The 19982-nt window shown below is 47.3% G+C and overlaps 1 protein-coding gene across 6 annotated transcripts in view; it reads left to right on the forward strand.

Annotated features, from left to right (window-relative positions):
* The window catches only part of YLPM1 (YLP motif containing 1), a 1323976-nt gene that overhangs the window by 1013189 nt on the left and 290805 nt on the right, over positions 1 to 19982 (forward strand). For 3 of the 6 annotated variants that reach the window (XR_013600907.1, XM_078659897.1, XM_078659898.1), the window contains one exon: positions 9659 to 9786. The exons of the other annotated variants lie outside the window; for them this stretch is intronic. Coding sequence is in view for 2 of the 3 variants with exons in the window: in XM_078659897.1 (XP_078516023.1) it covers positions 9659 to 9786 (128 nt within the window). In the remaining variant the exon portion in view is untranslated. The remainder of the gene's footprint in view (positions 1 to 9658; positions 9787 to 19982) is intronic. 6 annotated transcript variants of the gene reach the window in all.

The raw sequence follows: 19982 nt of genomic DNA on the forward strand, positions 1-19982 counted from the left end.
AGAGGCAAGGGCGAGGCTGGCAGAGCGTAGCTGGCGGGCGTGGGTGTAGAAGTTGAGTCTGTCGTTCAGGTACGCTGGTCCGGTGTTGTGGAGTGCTTTGTGTGTGTGGGTGAGAAGTTTGAAGGTGATCCTCTTGTTGACGGGGAGCCAGTGCAGGTCTCTTTGGTGGGAGGTGATGTGGCTGCGGCAGGGGGCGTTGAGGATCGGTCGGGCTGAGGCGTTCTGGATGCGTTGTAGTAGTCGCAGGTGTTTGGCCGGGATTCCTGCGTAGAGTGCGTTGTCGTAGTTCAGCCTGCTGCTGACGAGGGCTTGGGTCACAGTTCTTCTTGTTTCGGTCGGGATCCACTTGTAGATCTTGCGGAGCATGCGGAGGGTGTTGTAGCAGGCGAGGGAGATGGCATTGACCTGCTTCGACATGGAGAGGGAGGAGTCGAGGATGAATCCCAGGTTGCGTGCATGGTCCGTGGGTGCTGGGGCTGCTCCCAGTGTGGTCGGCCACCAGGAGTCGTCCCACGCAGAAGCAGTGGGACCTATGATGAGGACCTCAGTCTTGTCCGGGTTTAGTTTCAGACAGCTATTCTTCATCCACTCGGCGACTGCCTTTATTCCCTCATGAAGTTTGGTTTTGGCGGTGTGTGGGTCCTTGGTGAGAGAGAGGATGAGCTGGGTGTCGTCGGCGTAGGATATGATGTTCAGGTCGTGCTTGCGGGCCACTTGAGCGAGGGGGGCCATGTAGACATTGAACAGGGTCGGGCTGAGAGCTGAGCCCTGGGGTACGCCGCAGATGCCGGTGGATTTGGATCGGAGGGGCGGGAGGCGGACTCTGTGTTCTGCCGGAGAGGAAGGATGTGGTCCAGTACAGGGCCTTCTTCTGGATTCCGGCTTCTTGGAGGCGTGCTCTTAGTGTGCGATGGCAGACCGTGTCGAAAGCGGCTGACAGGTCCAGGAGGATGAGGGCTGAGGTTTCGCCGTTGTCTAGCTGGTGCCTGATGTCATCTGTGGCGGCGATAAGGGCAGTCTCGGTGCTGTGGTTGCGTCTGAATCCAGACTGGGATGGGTCTAGGATGTTGTTATCCTCGAGGTGGCGGGTCAGCTGCATATTGGCGATTTTCTCGATGACCTTCGCCGGGAAGGGAAGCAGGGACATTGTCCGGAAGTTCTTGAGGTCTTTGGGGTCCGCCTTGGGCTTCTTGAGGAGGGCGTTGATTTCGGCGTGCTTCCAGCTTTCCGGGAATGTCGCTGAGTCGAAGGAGATGTTGATGATCTTTCGTAGCTGGGGGGGGCGATGGTTGCATCGGCAATGTTGAAAACGTGGTGTGGGCAGGGGTCTGTTGGAGATCCTGAGTGGATGGAGTTCATGACCTTGCGAGTCTCTTCGTCGTTGATGTGGGACCAGGAGGTCAGTTGATTAGTGCAGGTTTGGGGTGTGGTATGTTGCGGTCGGGGCGGGTGAGGAGTTGAAGCTGTCATGAATGTCGGCGATCTTGCGATGGAAGAAGGTGGCCAGTGAGTCGCACAGCTCTTGCGAGGGCGGGATGTCGTTGGTGTTGGCGCTGGGGTTGGAGAGTTCCTTCACTATGTTGAAAAGTTCTTTGCTGTTGTGTGCGTTGTTATCCAGTCAGGCTTTGAAGGACGATCTCTTGGCTGTTCTGATGAGGTGGTGATGTCTGCGGGCGGCGTACTTGTGGGCTGCGTGGCTGTCTGATGTGCGGTCGTGGAGCCATTCTTCTCCTGCTTCCGGCATGTTCGTTTGGAGATCAGGAGATCTTCGGTGAACCAGTCTGCTTTCTTGCTGGTTTGGTTGATGGAGGGTTTCTGTGTCGGTGGGGTCGGTGGGTGGGTTCTGGGAGAGGGTGGAGGTCAGCTGGTCTTCGGTGACTCCAGCAGCGGCGGGGCAGCTGTTGGCTGCGGTGGTGTGTGGTTGGTTTCTTGAAGGTGAAGTGGATGCATCGGTGGTCGGTCCAGTGGAGTTCAGTGGTGTGGTTGAAGGCGCGACGTGGGTGCTTGTGGAGAAGACGAGGTCGAGCGTGTGGCCGGCGGCGTGGGTGGGTTCGGTGACGAGTTGTCGGAGCCCGAGCTTGTCGTTCAGGGCGGTGGAGTTGGTGGTGTTGTTGTTCTCGAGGTGGAAGTTCAGGTCCCTGAGGAGGATGTAGTCCGTGGAGGCGAGTGCGTGGGTGCTGGCAGGGTCGGCGACGGAGTCGCTGAAGAGGGCCCGGGGTCCAGGAGGTCTGTAGATGTGTTCCTCTGAGGGTGGTGTTGGTGTCAGTCTGGATCCGGAAGTGCAGGTGTTGAGGGGGTCGTCTGCGAGGGTGTGGACCTGGATGGAGGACTTGGTGGTAGCAGAGGCCTATGCTCAGCTAACCAGGCAGAGAAGAGATCAATGTCTAGCTTGTGCCATGGGCGTTTGAGAACTTTGGCTGGGCAGATCACATCAGCTTTGCCCTGCAACTGCAGAGAGAATGAAACCAAAAAGTGATCAGTCCAAGCCTGCGGGACTGGCAAGTAGATTTTTATAGAACTAAGGTTGGAGAAAATAGGGTCCAACAAATGGCTTGCCATGTTAGTACCCTCAAGAACGTGCTGCATCAGCTGGAAGGCCTCTAAATCGGCCAAGAAACTGGTGATTTCAGCTTTCCCCCGTTCTCGAGATGAAGATTGAGATCCCCTAGGGTGGTAAAATTCGCCGCCTTCCTGACCAATTGTCCCACTTTACTCAGTAGGTTTTCACTAAACAAACTTGTGGGCCTGGGGGGGCCTATAGATCAGGAGGCCGGATACCATGAAGTTATGATTGAGCCTGATTCGCAGTCCACTATATTCTCTTTACACAGGCTGAAGGTGTAAGCTTCCTTAACAACCACTGCAATAGCCCCCCCCCCCCCTTCCCCCTATTGATGGTCTCTAACACATACCCTTGAGGAAGGCTCTGCCACGGAGTCTTGGGTGAGCCAACTCTGTTAGAAATAGAGCATCAGGGGACCCACCAGCTAAGAGGTGTTTAGCCAGCGAGCGGCGGTTCAAACTGAGGAACTTTTACTCCGTGTGACCTGGTGGACATAGGACCCACTCCACTGGGGCCAGCTTAAATGCACAGAATTCACAAAGGAAAGATCGCTCCTGAAAGGCCCAGGGTAGAGAAGGGCAGTTGGATGCCAAAGCCAGGAGCTCTTCCCGCGAGTACCTGATAAAATCTGTGGCAAAAGATGCTGGGGTCCTGGCGACGGCACTGACAGGCTTGCCTTCGGCACGCCCGCTGCGGGTTCGCAGCTGTGTCTGCATTTAAGCAGTCTGGGCCACAACAACTGTCCTGCTAAATTTGCACTCCCCTCAAGATGGCGGAAACACTCCAGCTGCCCCGGGAGAGCTGCAGCCTAATGCCTTGCCCACTGCCCGCTGAAATATATAGGCACCTCACCAGCGTGCTGACATCTTTTGTTTTCTTTCCACACTACTGGGTGTCATCCCAGAAGGTTGGCTTCAAGCCCTGCAGAGTCACCCCCTGCCTGTCACTGACCAATGTCAGTGATAGACCTGCATCTTAAATGTCTTTGGTGTCTCAAGCGCATCCACGATCCGAAGCCCTTCTCTGATTGGTTTGCCATGAGCCTGACGGCCTGGGGAGAGCAATCCCTCAAGCTCCTGAAGGCTCAACGTATGAAGCTACGACGATCTCAGTCATAGGCAGGAGGAAGGGAGCAGTCGCGAAGTACGAAATCTTTGTCACACTCAGTCATCGGGCCATTCAGGTAAGTCCCATCGTAAGAAGCAAAGCAAGAAGTCTCAGAGGTCTTTGGCTTCACCTCGGCCAGCCAAGACGAGGGAGTGTCAGCATTCGTGGCATTGCGGCTGAGTGCCCTTCGCTATGGTGGAGGTGATGAGGGCACTGAGGTCCTGGACCTTAGCCTGCCGGCTGTGGCAGTCGAGACTAATGTCTTGGCGGTGCTTCAGCCGGGAGTGTCCCCCTGAGAACCACTTCTCCCCTTTAATGAAGCCCTTACGTGATGGCCTGCTTGGGACCTGGTCCAAGTCTAGCACAGGGTCTCCTATGAACAGGATGATTGCCCACTGCCCGCTCTACGGTACCCCAATTTCCTCACTCTACTCCCTACCCCGTAGAACTTGGTCCTCCAAGCCTCCACCTCCCATGGCTTTTTTCCTTCCTCACCTCTGGATAGGGTATCCAAGAGGCTTGACTCCTTAGGGAACAATTCATTTATTCAGTAAGGCTACAACGCGTTCCTGGGACTTTTGAACCCTGCCAAACAATTGGTCATCTAGTTTCAGAAATGTGGGGGCTACTCCAGGGACTTGGCATATAGGCAGACACAATGTTGCCAACCAGTGAGGAAATAGACATCCCAGTGCTTTCAGGGACATGGATCAAGCTAGCAACATTTGGGCTAGCAAGGGCACCAGTCTTCCAGCTTCTATATGCAACAACAGCCAACAAACCGCTTTATTTTGCTCTCCGACACATACCCTGGCAGTGGGAGGCAGAATCCCGCACTTTCTCCCGGGTTGGCAATTCATGATATTCCGTACCCACCTTGGCAACCACACCAGGTGGTGCATGTGAGCCCTACAATGGAGCTTGAAGTCCCAGCATCAAGACCACCTTTCTCCCAGTTTGTCTTGCAGCAGCTCACTCTCCTTTCCCCACCTGGAGCTAACAGTGGTGATAAACTCCTCACTGCTCGGTTAGGGGGCTATGGGTGGGTCACCGGGAGTAGGTTGAGATCATAAGAGTGTAATCTCCAGTGGAGGGCAGTCGCCACATCCAATCTAGTAGCTGTGGGCTCGTCATCTGTCCCTGTTCCTGCCATCTTTCAAAGGGAAGCTTGGGCAGGTTTATATGGACCACACCACACCATGTGGTACTTCAACAGAGGTATTGTTCTCTGTTTAAGGAGGCTTCCTTGCTTGGGGTGGCTGGAGCTCCAGGGCACGGTTTCTGGTTGCTAGCCACCTGGTGAGTTCTTAAACAATCAAGCAGACAAACTACCCAATTGTCTTGAAGATCACATGTGGTATATACCTCCCAATGCGGAGCTGTGCATCTTCTGCTGGTGGGAAACCCTGACTAGATCTTTTTGTGCCTCAGTCAAACTCTGTGTCAACAGTTTTGTATATTGGGGTTTCCACAAAAATAATTGTTGGAATTGGACAAGAGATTCATGTATGCCGTCTTGCCACTTCCCCTCCTGCCCCGAGTTCTGAAGAAGATGAAGTACAAAAAGGCCCCACTCACCGTAATGTGGACTTGGATTGGGCCAGAAGAACATGACACACGGAACTCCTGAGCATGAACACCTCTCTACGCGTCACGCTATCACTTTGAAATAACCTCCTGTTTCAACAGTAGGATAGCTTCCTCCCCCCAAATCCATGTGCAATTTGCACCTCCATACATTGAGATTGTTTTGTGGCAATTGGCTGTATTTGATTTGCCTCCTTGCTACTAGTCACACCTCCACAAAATCCATTTATGCCAGGCACTGGGACAAATTTGTAAACCAGTGCAGTGCCTGGGACACAAACCTCTTACAGGCAAAGCTATCTGACGCCCTTTTTTTTATTGGTCTTTTGCCCAACTAGGTTTTGCATTGGGCACTGTAAAAGGTTTTCTTTGCCCCGTTTTGACCTTTGTGTTTTCCGAACCGACAGTCCTTGTTCAGATCACCACTTGTGATGAGATTTACAAAAGGCTTGACGCACATGTTCCCTTCCAAGCCATTTGTGATGCCACAGTGGGATCTGGTCTTGGGCATTACATCCCAATGCATAGCTGCTCATTATGTTTCCTGATCCTGAGTCTTCCTCATTGCTATCTCTGCTCATCGCGTCAGTGCACTGCAGAAAATGTCAGTTTTCAACAACGTTTTTTCCAGATTGGTGCTAAAGACTTGGGTGGCCTTCTTACCAAAAGTTACGACTCCGGTCCCGGGTAGACAATTCACAACTGTCAGCATTCTATGCTCACCTCCACCCCTCTAAAGAGAAATAGAGGCTTCATCGGTTGGACCGCAAAAGGGCTATAAGTATTTTTTATTGATCATACCAAGGACCGTTGAGTTGACAATCAACTATTTGTGGGTTTTTGTGGAACAAAAAAAAGAAGGCTGTGCAGAAGAGGCCCTTCTTGAGTTTGACAGTCCTGTGTATTACGATCTGCTATGCACTAGCTAAAAACCATCACCCGGAAGGTCTGAGAGCCCATGCCAGTACCACTCCATTGGCAGGAAAGGTGTCTGTCCTTGATATCTGCCAGGCTGCAATATGGGCGTTGGTGCATATATTCAGGAAGTACTACTCCCTTACAGCCAGGTCCGGTGGGAGAGACACTTCACCTGCTCGGTTCTGCAAGATGTTTTGGTACGAGTCTACTCTACAGATAAAGCACTTTGGTAGGTAATGCTTTGGTATCGATTTACAAGGTGAGAAATCTATGGTTAAAAGAACATGTTACTTATCTTTGCTGATGCTCTTTCTGGTGGATTCTCTAACTGCAGATTCCCCACTGCCCTCCCATCTCCCCCATTCTGTGAAATAGACTCTTTACCATCCATAAAAAAAATCCCAATTTAGAGATATGCACACTTTCATCTGATCAATTAGTGTGCTCAGTGATCTCAGCATGCAGCGGTGGCTTTACTTCTGGGGTGTAATGAATTTGAAGTTGAGCTGCAGGACGCCACCTACTGCTGCATGTGAGCAATGATGAGAAAAATCTCGAGATCCACTCTGGCGCCTGCGGGTATTCAGAACGTGAGGAATCTGCACTTGAGTACTCGCCAGAAACAAAACGTTACCAGAGGAAAGTAACGTGCTCATTCCTTTCCTCAGCACTGATGCGCCAAGGCCCAGCGCATCTCTGATGAAGGCTTGTCCACACCACACTGGGTTCTATTCTGCTCCAAACAGGGGTTTTCAGATGCACTCATTTCCAAGACAAAAATGTCTAGGTTTAACGAAAATGAGTTGCTTTTTGGTGAGACATTTGTGATGCACATCAATGCATATTACGGTCTGGCTGAAAACAGTTTACAAGTAAGTAATGTATTTAATTTCTGCTTTCCAAACACCCCCTGCCCCTTCTTCCTTCGCACAGCACAAAGGCTCCTCTGCAGCCGTTCCCACGCCCCTATGCACCCCAGCAACCGCCACGCGCTTTTTCACCTGCTATTATAGGCATTAGTAGCTCATCCAACGATTTATCTTTTTTTTGTAGTTACCTACGTCCCTGCATATAGAACTGGACGAGTAACTGACATTTTGCATTGTACCATCTTTATACTGCGAAATTAATAGAAGGATCGCTCAGTCCCCTCTGCCATCCTTGCCCGACCCTGTTGTCCCCTATCATGGCAACGCTTACGCTTTACACTTCTACTGAGCTCCTAACCTATCGTGATTTTTGTGATGCGTGGCTTTCCAAGTACCAAGTCGTCCAGACTAATGACAAAGCACCCCTTTTCTGGCCCCCTGCATGCAATTATAAAACAGTGTTGAGTCATCTTACAGAGCAACTGCTACTGTGTCAAGGTAATTCAGTTTATAAATGCTGCCTCTCACGTGAAGCCAAAGGTCTTATGTCAGCCACTAGTACTTATAATGTGGCGAAAGAGGGTTGAATTAACTTAAGCTCTGTGCAAGCATATCGTTGTGTGTTGTGTAAGAAGAGCGTGTGTGTGAGATCTACAGACCGGAATTTACGTGTCGCTGTTGCAGTAAAGTAGTGCACGCCCTCACTATACCTACTTTAAGATTTAGTTTACGATGCCGGATATAGTCTCTGTAGGCTTACACAGATTTGTACTTGTAACCTGCTCCCTGCTTCCTCCAGTCCACTTGCCAACAATGTAAATGCCCCTTCCTGTACTTGGTACAATGTTTTAAGAAACAAAAATACAGTTCATGCCAATATACTCAAACAAACAGCATTCAAGACAGAAGGGATTAGGTTGTTAAATATCAGAACGACTGTTACCAAGACATTAGCAGGTTCTTTGGATGACTGAATTACATGGAATTTTGTGCTTTATATTCGATGAAGAAAATGCAAATTACACGTTCTGTGGCATTATGAAGCTGTTTTGAGATTTTAATCCGCGTTGATGAAAACGATATGCCAGAGGTATAAATAAAATATTCGCAGTTATATACAGTAATCATTTCCTATTAAAAATGTTTTTCATTGCCAGTTAATGATTCTGCATTGCCTGGAAGCACGTCGTTTTTTTAAACACTGCCTTTTTGAGTAATATAGTTTATGTAAAACGTATACTGTGTTGCAATCAGCAGAACACAAACCTGCTCCATGTGTGTGTTATACAGCGAAAAGTGACGCTCTTTTCTGCACAGCAGAACGTTTCAAAGCTTGTCTTCAGCTTTAGGTTTGTGCCCAAAGTGGTATGTCAGGAAGCCCCGGTTTACATTATGGAATATTCATATAGAACGTTATGGTACATCTAGAATTTATTCATGTATTTCCTTAGGAATGACTTACAGATGCAGAAAATAACTTTAAAACAGATGCCAGTCGTTTGCGATGCTTTTCTAAAGTATGTGCTTTCTTGAAGTATCATTTACTCTGAGAGCGGTGTGTGAGGAAACATGAATTTGCGTGTAATAATTTCAAGGCAAAGAAGTAATCTTGCTTTCTATATTGAATTACTTTGAGATGTTTATATGCAGCAGACCTCTCCCTGTCTGCTCACTTGTGTTCATTCAACACCGTTGCAACAGATTTTTCACTTGGTAACCATGTAACGTTTGCAAAGGGCTTGGTGCCGTGCTGCACCCACCTGCAGCTTTAAAAACATTTTGTTAACCAACCTTTGAAATGCTTGCAATACTGATTTTTTTTTGGTTACGATTGTGGCAAGTGCAACATATTATTAATTATGCAAAATGCGCAGTACACACAAAGATAATGGAAGATGACATCTTTCACCTGAGCACCCATGCTTGAGCAGGACAGTTGCTCTGAAGGATGAATGCCCCCAGTTTCTCGTGCCCTAGAAAATCTGCCCATTGTGTCAGGCGATGACAATTATGTGAAGTGGAGCGCGTCCCTCAACCGGGGGAGGGGGTGAGCTGTATTTTCTTAGTATGCGTCCTAAAAATAAACCTTTAACAAATACTTATCTAACTATTCGAATCGATCTTCAATGCTTTTGATCTGGCACTTTACTCGTCCCCATTTGATTTTGACAGCTGATTAAAGCAGTTGGGTCAAAAAGTGCAATAAGGCTTTTTGCACCCACCTGTAAGAAAGTAGACACGTGCCTGCGGAGCCTAGCTGGCATGGGTTTTAGGCTTGCTGCGTCTTCTAACAACCTGGATGTGTTTTAATAAATGGGGTGTCCACGCTGAGGGTGGGCACCTTTGTATTCAAGAGTTAGGAGACTGGGCACCCCGTCCCTGGGTCCAGATGATTAGCAGTATTGAAGTCAACGTGGAAGGAGCAGGAACCCTGCACAGCTCCCTCGCCAACCTGCTGCCAGAAGACAGACCGGACATGTTAGCGTTGCAACCCTGCACGCTAGGAGAAGGCCATCCAAAGTGTGTTCACTTTAAGGCTCATTTTTGATCTGCGATTTTGAGGAATATCGATTTTTCTTACCTAACGTTTCTTGTTCCCTTTGTGTCTTTCCAGACAAGCTGGACGGCCTGAGATTGGGTAATAAGAAACGGAACCGCGAGGCCATGTCCAGCATGATGGAAGATTTTCTCCAGCTCCCAGATGATTATGAATCACGTGCCTCTGAGCCCGGGAAAAAAAGGGTAAACGTATATATTGTGTTCATATTCAAAGGGTTTTTACTCAGTCTCTTCCCTTCACTGCACACACAGATCAAGAAATAATTAGTGTCACTGAAGCATGCAGATTGAATAGTCTACCTAAAGGGAAAAAAGTACATATTGCCGGAGACGAGTGGGTAAAATGCAGCTGCTCTTGTTAGTTTATTCATAACTTCACCCATGTAGAATTTAGCTTTGAGAAAGATGTGCTTGGGCTAAGGTAGAGTTCACATTAAGAAATATGCTGTGTAGTTTGTAAAAGAGTTCACGTTATAAAATGTTTTTGTAGCATTACATTAGCTTCAGAGTATTTTTTGAAGTGAGGATAGGTTGTTTGGTAACTCAGTGTGTTTATATACAACGAGACCTAAGACTGCAGTACTGTAGAAATACTTGTCCCTGACTCTCCCCTAATCCCAACTTGGAGAACTCTGATTACCTTGTAGTAGAAATTTAAACTACCGCTCAAACCCTATGCTTTTAAAACTGTGCATTATGTTTTGCCTTCTTCCTGTGGTGGAATCCTTAACGTAGACTTTATTTTTTACCATAGGTAGGCAGACTATGCTTTTAAAAATGTGCATAATGTTTCTCCACCGGTTACAATTTTGAATCCTCAAGGGTTGGCCTTAAGCTACCTAAACAAAACCTAAATGGAACTTACAGATAATTGTTTTGTAAAAGCTGACTAAATTAACACGATGAAGGTTTGTAAAAGAAGCCAATGTCTAATGAAATAGAACCTAACGGTAAAATTACCAAAATATCTTGAGATGGGGCACCAGATATTAACATTTGTTGCCTTGTGGGGGATTATTTCTGACGACAGTGTATACTAAAATTGAAATAGTGGCGCCATCCATGTGCAGTCTTCTTTATGCCAATGTGCCCACTCGTCTCATCAAACAAACTTTTCCGCCCAAGCTGTACAGCACTGCAATGTAGATTTGCAGCATAAATATACTTTAAAAACTAACACCATGTTGGGTCACTGCCTGTACCCTTTTGGGTTATTTCCTGCATCCTACAAATAGATGCCTGTGCCAATTGCACCGCTACTGGGTTAATGTAAGGATGTAGATTTTCCTTGTCCAGTACCTTGCGACAAAGATGGTTGATAATCCTCAAACCCCTAAATAGGTACACAAAACTACATTAGTGAAATTAAAAGACAGTGCTTTTCATACTGTAGTTTAAGTTTATCATGAACTTTATCCTCGTTTGTGTTTGAAAGTTTCTGGGCACATACTAAAGCATTGACCAATATGGCCTATTGATTTTGTCCGTCTTGCACTGCACGTGGTGCAGTTGGCACAGATTTTATAGCGCGGACAAACAGCCCACACTAAAAATCACCACGAGGTAACACACTCCACCGCTTACGGAACTCCGCGCAGCAGAGTTTCGCGGATCGCCGCCTAGGACTAGTCTTTGGAATGTGCCATACAGATTCCGGAATAACAACAGACTTTGTCTCTATTGTCCTCTATTTAACCCAGGAAATGGTGCAGTCATTGAAGCAGCATTCCCATAATAACCTTGGTGCTCATTCATAATGTATCAAGTCATTGTGGCAGAGTCTGCCAGTCTTAATAATGATTACAAGGTTCGAAGGAAGGACTGGATATTATGTTGAGATACTGCCGTCTCCTAGGAACAGCATCCCTCCCATTTCACAATTCCCAGATTCTTAACTGAACAGGAATAAACGTGGTGTGTATCTGACAGTACTTATTCCTCCAGAGTCCTCACCTTGTGAATACTCGTGTTGCCAGACTGGATCCAGACGTTTTGCAGTAGGTAGGTGACACTAGTTCCATTTCGGCATTGGTTGTAGCATGGACATTGTGTCACTGGAGTTACGGAGCGCTACCACAGCACCCTCTTTTTGTTTCTGTGCTCTTCAGCGCATATCAGGTTATGCTATCTGTGATATTTTCACTCAAAAAAGTTTCTTTTGAATTAACTTTTTGTAGTGGGAAGATATATTTTCCCATAAAAAAGCAGTATTTAAGCCCTGACACCCTTGCTATGGATAGATGTCTGTTTCTGACGCTCACAAGGTCTGCCTTGGGCTGATGCCCAACTCTACATCCTGTGAACTATACAGTCTAATGCCCACTAATGCAATAAAGGGGTGGGAGGTGAAGCTTTTCATAGTCATGTGCGCTCTGAGCTCTTTGCCGCTCCCCTTTAAGGTCAGGATTAAAGCTCCATATGTCCCAGTCTTCACAGACTTTAAATGAGAAGAAAAGGATGCCTAAGAAGAGGAAAAGACAGGACAACACCATGCCTAGACGTCATTCCTGTGGTGGGTCTGCTCAGTTCTTTTCACCTCCAGGGAAGTCCTTCATAGGGCAGGCACTGGTTGACATCACTCCACTTAATATTCCTTTGCTGGCAACACCAATGCCACCACCGCTCTTGGTATAAGTAGGAGAGGCAGGACCCGCTTAAAATGTGTCTAAACGATAAAGAACCTCCTTTTACTCTTGTGCATATTGTAATAGTAATATTTGCATGACTCAAAATGTCCAGTAATATGCGTACAACAAGGTTTACATCTATTTATATATTTTTAATATAAGCATGTTAAACAAAGGTTCTCAAATAGGACATATATTTTCAACACATCATCAAACTGAAACAGCATATGTTTTCTACAAGTCATGATAATTGATTTAACATAAAAATTAAAAAGTGTGGAGTTCTCCATTGTGCAGTTTGAATATTCGCTGTAATAAACTTTAACATGTATAGAAGAAATTATTCATGGAGGAGGAAGTGTTTTAGAGAAGGATCCTGAGGGTTAGAAATTAACTCTTCCTATGTAAAGTTTTGCTCTATGGGGCTCGTTACTTGTTGCCTGAACCACCCAATAGTGGTGTTAATAGGTGTTTACCCTACATATTTATAGATTCTCATCAGGAAAAGGAACTGGTTTGTCCTGTGTTTCTGGAAATAGAGAGATTCTAAAGATGTGTGTGTGTACACAAAAGGGCATAGTAAGTGAAAATTTGTGAAACGGTGTTGTAAATATGAAACATGGTACCATGGTAGCAAACAGATCAAAGGGCCTTCAGACCGATATTCAGGGCAGGCCTTGACACTGTGGATTTGATTGGCAGGAAAATGGGCTCGTTGGTCGCCCTAAGGAGAACTGTCCAAGGGCTTCCCAGGTGATGTGCCAGCTCGCCTGATGTGCATGCAGTTTAATTGCTTTTGTCTGTTTGGTGATAAAGCAGGCTTAGCTCTTGGGATATTTAAAACATGGCCCATCCATTGACTTATTGTCTCCAACCAGAGACTTTCACAAGCAATATAGTGAGGTATGGGGCTATTAAATACAAGGCTGCCATTTCATCAATGCCAGTTATCCCAGTTGATCAAACAGCCTAATCAATTGCATAGGCAATACAGAAGCCAAGGGTAGCTTAAAGGCATATAGGTTCAGCAATCCCCTTCTCCCCCTGCACTACCTAGAAAGCCATGCTTAGTTCCCTCTTAAGGGTACACATGTAGCTGGTTGAAGGAAAGGTATTGCCCTTTCTACTGGCCTTGAAGGTCATCACAAATAGACCAATGGGTGCTACTGATTATAGAAGGGGAATATGCCCTATCAGCAGACTCACCACTCCACCATTTCGAGGATCCCCTCCACCTCGCGCCTTTCATTCAGAGCACCACACTCTGATTCTCCAACAGGAAGTGTTATCAGGTAGGAGCAGTAGAATTTGTCCAAGAGCAGGGAATTGCATAAGGGTGCAATACTCTGGACTTCCTGGTTCCCAAAGAAGATCGCGATCTGCATCCGATCCTGGACTTTGGGGTTTGGAACTTTTCCTTGCGAAAGAAAAAGTTCATGATGCTGTCCCTAGCTCAGGCGCTTTTTGCAGAAAACTGGATTGTGTCACTTGACTTGCAGAACATGTTTCTTCCACATACTGATCCTGAAGTCGGAAAGGAGAGATCTACAGTTTGAGGTAGGCCCCACAATATATCAGGTTGCCGTCCTCCCGTTTGCACTAACATTGGCACCCATGGTCTTCACCAAGATGATGGCAGTGGTTGCAACACATGTGAGCCTGTACCTAGACTATTTGCCACTCACGTTCGGATTCTCCACTGCAGGTTTCCGACCATCTGAAATCCATAGCATCTCTACTTGATGATTTTATTACACCTAGTGCTCTCAGCATGTCTTGCTCATAGAGGTATAGCACTGGATATAACCTCTTTGGAGAAAAACATTCCTCTCCGAAGCATCAGGGATATTCAGCATCGAATTCCAAAGTTTTAGGTGGCCGCTCAATTCCATTCGTGATTGTTCCTTGCTAGTTAGGTCTGGTAGCTTCATTCATTCTATGGTCACTGACGCATGCTGGCAGATGAAGGCTCTATAGTGGTGCCTACACCTGCAGGGGGAGAACCTGTCAAACATCAGAATTACCCTGGACACTGCAGCGTAGATCTTCTCTGTTGGTCAGTGGCAGAGAATCTGTTGCAAAGTAAGCCCTTTTACCCACCACCAACATAAGCAACTGAAGTGAAGGACGCCTCCTCCTTCGATAGGACGCACCATCTCGCCTGACGGGGCACCCTAAACCAGACTCCGTCATTTCCCAAGTGGCACAATGCATATCTAGAAACCCCTCCACACCTCTATCAGCACCTCCAGACAAGAAGGGTAGGCGCCTCGGTAATATCGTTAATCGCTTTTCAGTCATGTCAGCGCTTACGGTGGGAGCAGCACATTTCCTTGCTCTGCTTAGACAATACGATCAGCAAATGAGGTCCGATATTGCCCTGTATCTGGACAAGCTTCCAGATGACATCGAGTGAAGCAAACAAAGTATTGCAAGAAGGTGAGAGTACATCATCAGAAATAATTGATTGTGCCATGGATATTGCCACCACTGGATTCCGGCAGCTAGCTGGGGCAACAGTATTGTGCCGTCAAGGATGGCTTAAAGCTACCACCTTCAGGCCAGAGGTCCGGATCAAAATACTAGATCTGCCTTTTAATGGAGAGGCCTTGTTTCGAAAATACATTGATGATGCTCTCCAGGCCATAAAAACAGATATGGACATAGGCAAGTCATTGATCATTCGTGGCGTTTGAGGAAGAAGGCAACCATCTTATAGAGGGGGATACCAACAGTTCTGCTATGCCACATATTCCTTGACTAACCAACAATTTCTGCCCTAATACCAGCAGTGACAACCATCTATTCTTCTGCTCTTGAAAAAACAAATCTTGACAACACAGAGCCAAATAACTATCGGCCCATCTCTATACTCCCCTTCTCTGCCAAAATCATTGAGATGACCATGAATACAACAATTACAACCTTCATTGAGGCTCAGACACCTTTACTCTACCCAGTTTGGCTTTAGAATCTATCACAGTACTGAACTTGCTCTGATCACAGCACCAGAACAGGTTAGGCAGACCGGTGATGCAAGAGGCAATGCTGCCTTAGTTCTGTTAGACCTCTCTACAGCTTTCGGCACGGTCCTTCATAACAGACTTTTAGACCGTCTCGCCTCAATCGGGAATAAGGGGCAAGCACTCTCTCTGTTGAAATCCTTTCTTACTGATCGAGAATAGTTTGTAGCTCTGGAAGATTTTAACTCTCCCACCTTTACATTACTTAGTGGTGTTCCGCTTTTTAACATTTATGTTCTTCCACTGGCCGAACTGATCCAATCCTTCGGGTTCCCTGTAGTGTCCTACGCCGATGACATCCAAATTGTTATATCTTTGGCCATCTATCCAACTGCCACTGCCAGGTGCTTTCACAACTGTTTATTTCATGTTGGGAGAAGGAGGACTTTAAATTGCTTAAAGCTCAGCTTAAGTAAAGCAGGTTTTACTTTTTATAGCAAAATGTGCCTTTTAATCCCCAACCTGGTGGCCGCAGGAACTTGGCTCTCTTCCTTCTCCCATTAATAAGGTTAAAACCCTGGGTGTTTTATTTTTTTTTAAGCAAACTGTTCTTCGAGAGCCACTTCAATACTATTACTGCCGACACCTTCTACACGTTAAAATTCCTCAAGGGTATTTCCCTTCATCCCGCCCATTCTGCAAAAAAAGACTTCAGCCCTCGTACTATCAAAGGATGACTACTGTAATGCCTGATCTGTCAACATCAGGAACAAGTGCCAAACCAAAATCCAGATTGCACAGAATGCAGCTGCTCGCTTGCTTTCAAGCTTTCATAAATACGAATCTGTTTCTTCTGCACTCAGTCTCCTTCACTGGCTTCCAGTCAAGAAGGGCATCGATTTCAAAGCCCTATGCATTGCCTTTAAGGCACTCCATGGCACTGGCCTGGAGTACCTCAAACACAGCTTTCGATGGTATATTCCATCCAGACCACTTTGGTCTGTCTCAGCATATAATCTTATAGAGCCTAAATGCAAAAAAGCCTGCTGGGGCTGAAGAAGTTTCATTCTTCCAGACTCTGGAACTCTCTCCCACTTGAAATTAAAAGGAAAACTGGTCTTTTAACTTTCAGAAAAGCCATAAAAACCTGACGTTTCAGCCAATAATCCTCTTCCTCCTTTACAAGCACTTCATCTTCTCCGAGATCAGTGCCTAAACACCTTCAGGGATGAGCTGCGCTTTGTACATGTTGTTTTCATTTTACCATTGGCAGCCTATCACAGACCCACTATAAGAGGAAGGTCGGACGACAAGGCAAAGATACCAGCCTCCAGCAAGGACTTCCTCCAGGCACAGGCTACTCCCCTCTATTTTCCACCCAAAGTAGCAGGAAGAATAACATATTATCTGCAACGCTGGAAAGAGATAACCGACCAGTGGGTTTTCGATCTGATTCAATTCAGACATACATTAAAATTCATTCAGACACCACCCCCAACCCCACCTCAAACTTCCGTCCAAAAATATCTACTCCTTCTCAAGTTGGAGATCAAAACCATGCTCAAGAAAGGTGCTATAAAGAGAGTTACATAGAGGAAAAGGTTTCTACTCCCGTTTCTTCCTAATTTGTGGAGTAGTGTGGCTCACTGGTTAGAGGCGGCAGGCCTGAGAGCAGAAGTCAGCCTGGGACCAGGGTTCAATTCCCGACGCGGCAGGGTCGTGGACCTTGGTCAGCGGACTCGATAATTCTCGCTTCGGTGCTTACTCTAATCAGGGGTTCCACTCGGCAACTCTGGGCATTAGCTTGCCTAATCTCCACAACGGCCCCACCAATTCCGGGGATGCCTGGCTCCACCTTGGGGACTCCCAGCAAGGGACCATCCCACAGGGAAAGCCAGGACGGGTTCCCCAGAGTTATACAGCGCCGGGACGCCCCGTTGCTGGGGCAGCTGTGCGCTTTACAAGTATACTACATATACTACATTTGTAAGAAGTCAAAGCAGTGGAGACCAATTCTGGATTTTAAAACCTGCAACAAATACCTCAAGAAACAGTCATTCCGCATGGTTACATTACAAGTTATGTTGCAACTCCTGAATAAAGGAGCCTACATGTCATCCCTAGACCTTCAAGATGCATATTTCCATATCCCCATCTATCTAAAGCACAGGAAATTTCTCAGGTTCACAGTAGCCATCACCCACTATCAGTTTAGAGTGCTACCCTTCGGTCTCAAATCTGCCCCTGCATTTTTGCAAAGTGCTCAGCACCTGTACCAGCCTTCCTCAGACAAGAGACATCAAGTCTTCCTCTATCTAAACGACCAGTTAGTCAAGGCTCCTTTGACCAGGCTGCATAAACGTCCACCATAGCCTACATATGCCTATTCAACGAGCTTGGCCTCACTCTGAATCTGGACAAATCAGTCCTTCAACCGTAACAATGGATAACATTCCTAGAAGCCATGCTAGACACAGTGCTGAACAGGACGTTCCCCACAACAGAGAGACAACGAAAAATGTTGACTTTAGCAAAGCTAATACAAAAAAAGTCACTTTCCATTTGCCTCTACAAATCTCGTGTGGGTATGGTGTCATCCTGCATACATCTATTCCCATACTGTCATCTGCGAATGAGCTTGCTTCAAGAAGCACTGAACATTCAAAGGGCACAAGCTACACTCGGAGTCTGCGCTGCAGATCATAGGGGGGGTGACCTCATACAGGTCACCCCCCCTATGATCAAATCGCTCACCTGGTGGTCACAACCTGTACATCTCTCAGGAGGGATACCCTTCTTAACTCTGGCTTCACCTTTGGTCATTGTAACAGACACTTCCCTGTAAGGGTGGGGAGCTTACCTCCAGGATCTCCAGGGCAGCATCAAGTGGCCACTTTCTCGTCATGGCCTCCAAATCAACCTGCTAGAGCTAAAGACAGTGCATTTGGATTTACGAGCTTTCCTTTCCAGGATACAGAATTCCTCAGAACTCGTTTGGACAGGCAATACAACCACGATGCACTACATCAACGAGCAAGGTGGCAGAAGATCTCACCTTACTGCTCTTTACTCTAAATCAAGCATGTGAAATTATGAAAGTTCCAATACTGAAGTAAGAAAATAAGTTAGTTACCTGTAACAGTAGTTCTCCAGTATTGGTATCTTTCATCGATTCACACGCGACCTGCCCACCTCCCCAGGGAAGCTCATCTTTATACCTCAATACCAGTACTATGTATACACAGCTACTCTCAGAAAGGTTCTACAGCAGAGCTTTCCAAACTGTATGTCCCGACACACTACTGATTCGCCTGCAAGTGGTGGGTGTGTCACTGGATGAGGCACTTAGCACATAACTAATAATTAGGAGGCATTCCTTTGAAAGACTGTCTCGGAGTCAGCCACAGCAGCGCAGACTCCGAGACACTCTGCTCTAGGGGGCCGGGAGATTCACAACAAAGCCCCATTAACAAGTAAATGGTCCTTTAAAGACCTGCGAAGTACTCGGGTGCAGCTGTGTGTGCCCGGGAAGCTGGGGTGAGGTGACAGAGCGTGACAGGCAGAGGGAGGGAGACAGTGAGCTAGAGGGAGGAAGACAGGGAGAGAGAGGGACAGATACAGAGGGACAGATACAGAGGGGCGCATACAGAAGAACGGAGACAGAGGGAAGGATACAGAGAGAAGGATACAGAGGGAGACATACAGAGAGAGGGAGACAGAGGGAGGGAGACAGACAGAGGGAGACATAGGCAGAGAGAGGGAGGGAGACAGAGGGAGGAAGACAGAGGGAGGGAGGTAGACAGGCAGAGGGAGACAGACAGACAGAGGGAGACAGACAGACAGAGGGAGACAGACAGACCGAGACAGTCAGACAAAGGGAGACAGTCAGACAAAGGGAGACAGACAGACAGACAGAGGGAGACAGACAGATAAAGGGAGACAGACACAGACAGACAGCTAAAGGGAGACAGACACAGACAGACAGAGGGAGACATAGGCAGAGAGAGGGAGGGAGACAGAGGGGGAGAGAGGGAGGAAGACATAGGGAGAGGGAGGAAGACATAGGGAGAGGGAGGGAGACATAGGGAGAGGGAGGGAGGGAGACATAGGGAGATGGAGGGAGACGGAGGGAGGGAGAAAGTTACAGTGTGAGACAGAGTGGGAGACAGAGGGAGGGAGACAGAGGGAGGGAGACAGGAAGCGAGACAAACAGAGGGAGGGAGACAGAGGAAGCGAGACAGACAGAGAGAGACAGAGGGAGGTAGACAGACAGAGCGACAGACAGAGGGAGACAGGCAGAGGGAGACAGGCAGAGGGAGGTAGAAAGGGAGACAGAGGGAGGGAGACATAGTAAGAGAGAGGGAGGGAGACAGTGAGAGAGAGGGAGGCAGAGGGAGGGAGACAGTTACAGAGAGAGAGTGGGAGAGAAAGAGAGTGAGACAGACGGAGCGAGTGAGATCCCCCCAACCCCCCCTAGGTGGTACGGGCTCGCTACGCTACGCTCGCTACACTGCCTTACTGTGTCCCAAAATGATGCATCTCCAAAAAGTGTGTCCCCAACATAAAAAGTTTGGAAAGCTGTGTACTACAGGGTGGTGTGACCTGCTTGGTTGACACTTAAGTTTATTCCTTTAAAAAAAAAAATGACTAGGATATGTTACTAAACCAAAAGGCCTAGTGCCTCTATGGTCTGTCTAGCATTACATTGTTTGTTTAAGGTACCACGAACTCCCATGTCTTGGACCGGGAATGATTCAAGCATATTAATCTATGAAAGATTCCCATACTG

Source organism: Lissotriton helveticus, chromosome 9, assembly GCF_964261635.1.
Source record: "Lissotriton helveticus chromosome 9, aLisHel1.1, whole genome shotgun sequence".
NCBI lineage: Eukaryota > Metazoa > Chordata > Amphibia > Caudata > Salamandridae > Lissotriton > Lissotriton helveticus.